At 38.3% G+C, this 8,893-nt stretch overlaps 1 protein-coding gene across 5 annotated transcripts in view; it reads left to right on the top strand.

Moving 5' to 3' along the window:
* Nek10 (NIMA related kinase 10) overlaps window positions 1-8,893 on the top strand; it is a 237,548-nt gene that overhangs the window by 207,553 nt on the left and 21,102 nt on the right. For all 5 annotated transcript variants that reach the window (XM_010638285.3, XM_010638286.3, XM_010638287.3 and 2 more), the window contains one exon: window positions 1,534-1,634. In XM_010638285.3, the coding sequence (XP_010636587.1) occupies window positions 1,534-1,634 (101 nt within the window). The remainder of the gene's footprint in view (window positions 1-1,533; window positions 1,635-8,893) is intronic.

The following is an 8,893-nucleotide window of genomic DNA, read 5'->3' on the forward strand; positions in this document are numbered from 1 at the left end:
TCCAGTTTTTGGTGTGGATCTAGACAAACAAACCAAGAGAGACTTACTTCTGCAAGGAGACAGCAATATGTGGGAAATAAGGCATGAGTACACATGGTAACCTTTATAAGCTGAGACAGACAACTCCAGTTTTGTTTTCTATTTTGTAATTACGTTAATTCCTTCTGCTTTACCCTATCTCCTTTTTTTCACAAAAAGGGTAATTTATTAAAACCTCATATTAACGATCAAATAATCGATGCTAAAAAGTCAGACACAACCTTCAAGGGGAGATAAATTCTTTAACTTCCAGATATTTAAATGAAATGTTAACTGCAGATGATAGAGAACTAGGATATTTCCTGTGCTGCTTTTTCAACTAACTCAGTATGAGATACCTGCAAATAAGGTTGTTTATGTTTCATTCTAATTTTTTGTGCCATAAATGTAAATTTTTATATGTTGTAATAAATCAAAGTTGACTGCTAAACAACCACACCGAATTTTCTCTTTAAATCTTTGAGAACAAAATATTTAAGGTAAAATCTGCAAACAGTTTCAGTAAGCACTTCTGAGTAATTTTCAAAATATCTTTCAGTGATTATATTCAAATTTAATTTTATATGCACTCACCATTGTAGAGAAGAAAAATGGGTCTGCGGGACTTTTTTAAAACAGGAAATTAGTGAAAGAATAATGTTGCAGAAATTATGCTATAGGTTAAAGAGAGGAAGGGAAAGGACAGAAGGAAAAGGGGGAACATACATACACCCACATGTAAGCGTCTCTCCCATTTTCTCCACTTGGATCCATGGGTAAGAAGAAGAGTGGGGCCTCATGGCGAATATAGGAATTTAAGCCACTCCTTTAACTAGTTTTTATTCCTGGACACAAGAATAAACACGTATAACCATGACACCGTTGGAGAAGCAGTTCATTTGCAGCCTGCCACCATTTAGCCTGAGTCTCTGAAGGTGATGTGGCTTTGTAGTGAAAATTCAGGAAAATGAAGCCTGTCCAACTGAGACTGGAGTACAGAAAAGTCCAGGTGAAATTATAATTTGTAATAATCAAGGATTTGAAAGTCACTAAATTGTAGTTAAGAGAATGTTTGTTTCTTTACTCCACCAAATTGCCTTCTTGCTGTCTGCCTTTAGTAGTTTGGATAAAAATAGTTTAACATAGTATAAAGGGCATTATGAATATAAAAATTAAAAGCGTGATAGCCTTTTCACTACACGTGTCTGCAGCCAAGCTTTTCAGGGGCAATAGCATCCAAAGTATCAGTACCTCCTGAAGGTTGCCTGCTGTACTCGCATGCAAAATGTTCAAGAGATAAGTGGTCTTTCAAATGTTATGACAAATAGCATCATTATGTTAATTGACTTGAGAAATGAAGGGATGAAATTGTTTACTCCATAAAATATTGCATGTTGCCTTAGGATGAGGTCTTTGCTTTACTTTTTTTTTTTTTTTCAGAATTTTAGCTCATTTTCCACTACAATACCACTTTTAGAAGAGAACTTGACTAACTACAGAATTTATTACCTACAGCATCTGCAGGGATTGCTGTGTCCCAGAGGAAAGTGCGTCAGATCAGTGATCCTATTCAGCAGATATTAATTCAGCTACACAAAGTCATCTACATCACACAGGTCAGTGTTCTCGCTTTTTATTTTCTTTTCATCTTCCACACAGTTTGATGCTAATATTGTTGAAGAACTAGCTTATGGTAGTTTTAGTTAGGGTGAATACTTGTTCTTATACTCTCCAACTACACATTGGGTCAGCAGCAAACCCAGGAAGGCAAAAGGGTAAACTGCATTTCCCTGGGACCTCTAACGTGGTCTGTCACTGGCAGAAACAGACTTCCTCACAAATGTCCCTTCAGTATGGAGGTTAAAAAGGGAACTGAGCTGGGCTTCCTTTTCTATAAGCAGATCTAGCACAGAAAAGAAAGAAAAAGTAGTGCCCATCTCTTCCTTACTGATCTGGAGGATACTAGGTTGACAACTGGACCTCTTAATGGTGTGAAATCCAGAACCACACAGAATCCAGAATTAAGATTTTGAAGATAGTAGTTACTGTTAGGTATGAAGAAAAAAAAAAAAGTACTGAAAAACAGCTATTAATTATTGACAGAAATCTGTCAAGTGAAGACAGTATTCATTCACCAGAGATTAAAAGTAAATTTTCATATACAATGTGGAGACCTGTGGTTAAGAAAGTCACTATTACACTGAAGTTGAAGATTGTATGTCTTATGAGGTTCATTCATTGACTTATTGGACATATAATGCCCACCATGTCCCTATCCTAGGCACTTCAGATACACCAGTGAGCAAAACATGAAAACATTCCCTTATCTAGGATTCAAAGAACCAGTATTGGGGTGCTATGATTTACCAATTTTGGTAATTCCAACTGTACAATTCGGGTACTGTTAGACACAGCAAGGCTCACTGTGAGTCAAATTCTGCCTAATGCTTCATCTACCACCTGAATACCTTATCCCCCCTGCAAAAAAAAAAATCCCTCAAAAACAAAACCGAGAGCTTTTACATGGATATAGCAAAGTGGAATTATCAGACTCCAAAAATTATATACTTTTGATTTATAACAAGTGCCCAATATTTCCAGAAAACCTGTCTATTTTCCTTTCCCTAGTGAACAGTTACTCTAGTAAATACCTGAAAATCTCTTTGGGGAAGACTCAGAGGAAAATTGATACTGTGCAGCTGAGGTAGTGCTTCAAGATCTTCCTCAAAGGGAGTTTCTCTGTTAACCAAGGTGCTTTGGGCCTTTGAATTGACTTAGGTCTGGAAGTTGTGTGAGAGGCTGTGACTTTTTATTAGACAGTGGCAACTCAGGCCTGTATTTTGTCTATTAGACCGAGAGCCTCTCTTCTGTTATTTAGATATAAAACTACGCTAGTAGGCTGGTCATTACTTTCCTTTCCAGGAGTACCCTAATCATTTGATGACCACCAAAGATCTCCGAAGGCCAAGGCTCTCTCACTAACAGTCTATTTCTGCTGCTCATTAGGCTAAAAGTTACCAACTTGTCACTGGCAATCAGAGTCTGTCACTTGGCCTCTGCTGAGGGGATACATTGGAATCCTGGATCTGTCTTTATCATATCTGGCCTCTGAAGGAGAGTACCAGGATGCAGTGGCTCCCTCTCCAATCTTTTTCTCAGTACCTTATCAAAAGGAGTACCTTTGGGATGTTCTTGCTGAATGCAGTTGAGGGGCAGGTGTGTAGATAGCACACTGTATATTCACCCCATTTTTTTTTCTCCATACCTTTGAATTCTCTCCCACACATGCCAGAGAAGCACTGGTATTTCATCTTCACTAAATACAGGCCACCACTGAAAACAAGATTCAATCAACCTACCAAGTAAGCTACACCTCCGTCTTCCTGAACTAACAGTAAATCTGTAAATTGTAGTACACATAGCCATATCCATGAATTCTTTCTGATCTAGTGCTGCATCTTACCCTTCTTGGCTTACTGTCCTCTGAATCTACTTCTTCATGTGTTCTCTGGGTTCCTGCTTATATGTAGTTGCAAAATTTTGCAATTCTTTTAGTATAGAAGTTTTTTCCTATGAGTAATGTGGTATACTAATTCCCCTGGATTATGCTGAAGTTTGACTCTGTTTATGGATTTGAATGAGTGTTCCTTTTTAAGATACCCAATAAGGTTATCATTTAGTTTTCAAGTAAAGGAAGACTTCTTTTTCTAGACACAAAGTGACAAGCTACTTCCACTAACAACAAAAGCTAGGAGTGACGTGGGTTTAAAGATTGTCCGTTACAACAGAGTTCAACAAGATGTCCCTATTGCAAGTTTTAGGATCCTTTTATTTTATTTTTCTAACTTTCATAAGAAAAACTTGATGAAGTGTAAATTCAACTGACACTGTAATTTAGTAACCTGCCCAATTAAATTTTGTGTTTGACTATCAGCCATATCAATGCTGTGGCAACACAAAATGACAGATTCTTTTAGAGCTGTTGTGGAATCTCTGTAGGTCTCAGACTATGACTTGAACTGGGAATTAAAAGACCCCGCTGTTGTTTTCCTTTTAAGTTCTCCACTGTACTCAGAAGAACCCATCACACCCCACAGTCCTTGTCATCCTCATTACAGCCTCACAGTCAAGTGCAGTGGCCGTCTTGAAGCCAACTTGAAGCATCTTGCTTCATTTGGCATTTGTCAGAGTGATAACCTGATTAATTGTGGTGCCTCTGTGTGCCATGAATCACTGACATCCTGTGTCCTGTTGCCAACAAACAAGTAAATAAAAGTCAGCACTGGGCTATTTAAAGGCATGGCAAAGTGCTCCCTAATTCCATCTGTGCCGCTGTATTTCCTGGGACATTCCTCTACCCTGTACCTGAACCGGGGAGGATTGAGCCAGGACCACACACTAATTATGCTAGTCAGCTTTCCACCACTGTAACAAATTCCAGAGAAAACTCATAAAGAGGCTTATTTTGGCTCAGCATTTTTGAGATTCTTCTCCATGGTCTCTTGACTGTGTTGGCAAGGCAGCTTAGCATGTTAGAAGTACATAGTGGAGCAGAACTTCTCACCTCTTGGCTGAAGCATGAAAGGCAAGAAGAAGAAGGGTCAGGTGATCTCATGATCCCCCTCAAAGGCACATCCCCAGTGACCTGAAGACCTCCTAGTAGGCCCCAAATCTTACAGGTTCTACCAACTCCCAGAAGCACCTTCTGGGGACTAAGCCTTTAACATTTATAGAGAGCTTTATCGTGGCTTACATTTTAGAGGTTACATTCCATGATCCCTTGGCTCTCTTGCTTTAGGCACATGGCTGACTAACACAATTACTAAGTGGTTTCTGGCAAGATCGTCCCTGGTTCAGAAACAGGTTGTAGGGATGTTCTGGGAGAAGTGCCAGTATAGATGGGCTTGGGAAATTATTTTGATTATGCCCTTGCGAAGTCCAGTGCTGTTTTGTTTATTTAGGGGAAATTCCAGATTCCAACTATAGCGTAATTCTGACAGGGAAGTTTTAATGTAAGAAGTTGCTAACTATAACAGGGTATTATCTACTGAAGAGTAAAAGAGATAACTAAAGAATATATGAAGGACATAAAGGGAAGTCACTACCTCTAGGGCTGAGGTGGAGTACCGAAGAGAGGGACAGACATGCAGTGGTCACCTCATCCTGAATTGGGGTCCAGTGTTCAGTGGAGAGGATAGAGAAATTTTCTAAGGTGCCTTGATGGAGAAACTTGAAGGGATGCTCCCTCTGGAGGACCATCGCAAGCTACCAGGTAAATATAGCATGCTGTTGAAGTTGCTGAGAATCAGCACTCAAAGTGGTGTGCTGGGAAGCGTGCTCTAGGGACCAGGGAGCCTAGCAATGGGTAGGGATTGTCCTATGGACATCTCTGCTAAGCTGCTACAACGTTGCTGTCACTGAATTTGACTTTGAATGAATGCTAAGCACTGGGAGTTCCATGTGTGCTCGCCACTATGCGCTGTGGGAGCAAGACAAGACAAGAGTATCACTGGACCCAGAGAGACAAGCTCAGTCCTTTTAGTGTCCCTCTAGTGCTCTCCCTCAGTAGATCTCTGAGGGTCAAGTTCCTTTTGACTGGATTAAGAGACTTTTGGAAAAGTGATTAGGTCATGGGGCTGCCTTACTTATCAGTAGATGTGCGGTAAAGAGTTGGGGTCCATTGGGAGGTGGGTCAGAGTGGGGTAAACCTTGGAGAGTATATGTCTTGCTGACACTCTTTCCTGTACTCTGTTTCTGGGCCAACATGAAGCAAAGGGATTTTTTTCCATCACACCCTTCCGTCACGATGTTCCTGTCTAGGAGCCAGCTGACCATGGACAGAAACCTCTGAAACTATGAGCGAGGTTAAACCTCTCCTGTTCTAGTTATGCAAAGCTAACTGATACAAGAGCTTAGCATCCAACCAGCTGGTGAGGGAAAAATGTCTTGGTGTCACAAGCAGGAAAATCAAGGAAAGGAGCTGGCAGACATCAGCAACTGGCGAACTTAGCCTAGGACTGAAGGAAGCCACTCCCTTCTTTGGTACCAACCTATCTGGGTTCCCCTGCTTCCTCTTTGACCTCTTGTTCTCTTTAGCTTGGGGAATCTTTAGTTCACCTAAGGCTAAGCAGCCTGGCTTTCATCTGTCAAGTTTTATCCCAAATCTGGTGCTTTCTTCAGTTTCCCTTATAGCTGTGTTTTAGATGGACGATTCTAAAATGGATCATTTTTCTGTTTTCTGTCGTGAGACTTTCTCTTAGGCAAGTGTACAGGATACAGGATGGTCTGTTTAAATGAAAGAGGGCACAGGAGTAGAAGGGGATGTGTATGTGGGAGGTGTGTGGTTAATAAATCAAAATATAATCTGTCATATCTATAAAGATTCTATTAAAGTGCATTTCCATTTAAATATTAATATAGAAATACGGGAATAGTCTTTTCTTTAGTGTTATAAAAATAGCTTTTTGGTTATCTCAACTATTAACTATTGAGAGAAATACCATTGAAAGTTATGCCTATCTTGCTATTTTTTATACAAGAAGAGTCTTTTAATGGATGTATTCCACCTCTTTATTGGATTTCACAGTATTTTAAAGCAAAAATGAGTATCTTAAAGCAAGAATAAAATAGCTTATTATTATGCTTATAAACTGCCAGAGTAACACATGATTTCATACCGTTTGGCAGGATGGTGTACATTCCTTGTTACAAGTTCAGATGTGACTACTGTGGTTTTTAAAAATAGTTTTCAGCAGGTACTTAAAAGTTCATGGCATTGTGCACAGAAAAGGATAATTCCCCTCTAGGGAACTTTCATATATAGTACTAAACAAAGGCAAAATCTCACATAAACAAAAAAATAAATAAAATAAAAGCCTAAACATTATAGTAGTATATTTGCTATAGGTTAAAGATCAAGATCATTTTTCTCTCGCTGCTAATGGAAAATTAAGACTGAATTGACAAAGAGATTTCCCTCTCATGTTTATTTACTAGTCAAATTTTCATACTTAACATTCAGCAGCAGCCCTGAACTGTGGGCCAGATACCTCTTGACGACCAACACATAAACTTACATAGAAAACTTGTGTTTTTTGGCTAGAGGTATCTTTTTCTGTCCAGTTTCCATGGAGATATGTCTGTGAAAATCATTTAAAAGCAACTATTTTAAGAGGCAGGATGTTAAATCCTTACTCTGCCTTCACTGACTTGACATCTGTTTTCATCAAAAGTGAAATGGTAATATTAAGACCAGCAAACTAAGAATGGAATCAGTTGCTCATTTCTATTGCTGGAAAAAAAAAATAGTTGGGCTGATAAGGTGACTAAAGCACCTGTGTGACCTTTTGATGCGATTCTTTAGATGTTATTGCTCAGGTAGGACATGTACAATCAAATTAAGCATTGAGTTTAAATCTATACTACATTTTGATCATTTGTTAAATGAATGTTTTAAAATTATTATATAGCAACATTTGTTTTGTTTTGCTTTGTTGAGACAGAATCTCACTATGTATTTCTGGCTGGCATTGAGCTCACTGTGTTGCCCAGACTGGCCTTGAACCTATAGTGATCCTGGTTAGGTCACTGTTTATCAAAAGGAACCCTGTTAACTACTAATGATCTGCTGATGTATTCTTGGGTAGAGAATCATTTCTTTAGAAATAATCCATAGATTATGCGTGTTTGCAAAACCTACTAGACAACACAGATCTTTTTTTTTTTACTATGTGTGAACAGTAAAATAAAGAACACATGAGCTTTTATATGGATGACCTTTGAGAAAATGATTATATTTTCTAGAATTTGTTTCTTCATCATTAAAATGGGAGATCTGGGACTATTGTGAATCTTTAAAAAAAGTATGTATAAATGTTTATAAATTATGAAGTGCTATCCTCTACTAGTGATAGTGTCTGCTCTAGGATAATGATTGTATAGAAGACCGAGTATCTCAAAAAGTGTACTGCATAGTATTTATGATCTGTAAGCTCCGATTTTCTCATCTGTAAAATCATATCTGCTTTATAAGTTTGTTGTGGGGTAAAAAGTGAGCTAATGCATATAAAGGAATAATCATAGTACCTAGCATGTATGAATCATAGATTTTAATATTCTATTCTTAGTATTATGGTTCTTGTGTACAATATATTATTATACTTACATCATCTGCAATTAAATATGAGTCATCATTCTGGGTAACACTTTAAATTCTTGCATGAAAATTTTAAAGATGGGGTACTGTCTATAATGATCATTATTCCAGTAAAATATAATTTCAAATAGTGTTCTATATGTGACTCTTAAGTGGCCTGAATGTTACCTTCCTCAAGGGAGCTTTTATGTAATTAATTCAGGCTGCCAGGAACAGTTATCACGATTCTAAATTAACTACTGGCTTAACAAATTAAATAAGTGGTATGAGTTTTCAGAGTATCTAAAGTAATCTGACACAAATAGATACGAGCACTGGGCTGAAACTCCTGTGAAGTAACCATGAGCCCTCTGGTACTTTATGTTAGAGAAACAGATAGGACTTACCATCTTTTCCTTGGACAGCTACATTGCGGTCACACTGGGTAGCAATGAGAGAGACATAGGCCAACCCTCCTTCTGGTATTTGGTTTAGAGAGGTGGCAGGTTGTGGTATGCAACTATAGGGATTATCAAACCTAGTGTCTCTCCAGCACTCTTCCTGTATTTGTATCCCCTCATAAGGAAAGTATGTACCTGCCTCTACTCTTCACTGTCTGTGTCTACTCTGAGTTAAATTCATCTTTCTTTTGTTATTCTGCCTTGCACATATATATCATTTATGCTAATTTCCATTGTCTGTCTTCATCTGTTTACTCATTAATACTGAGAAATAGCGCGC

This window comes from Fukomys damarensis, unplaced genomic scaffold (genome assembly GCF_012274545.1).
Source record: "Fukomys damarensis isolate Sample0158 unplaced genomic scaffold, DMR_v1.0_HiC HiC_scaffold_28, whole genome shotgun sequence".
Taxonomy (NCBI): domain Eukaryota; kingdom Metazoa; phylum Chordata; class Mammalia; order Rodentia; family Bathyergidae; genus Fukomys; species Fukomys damarensis.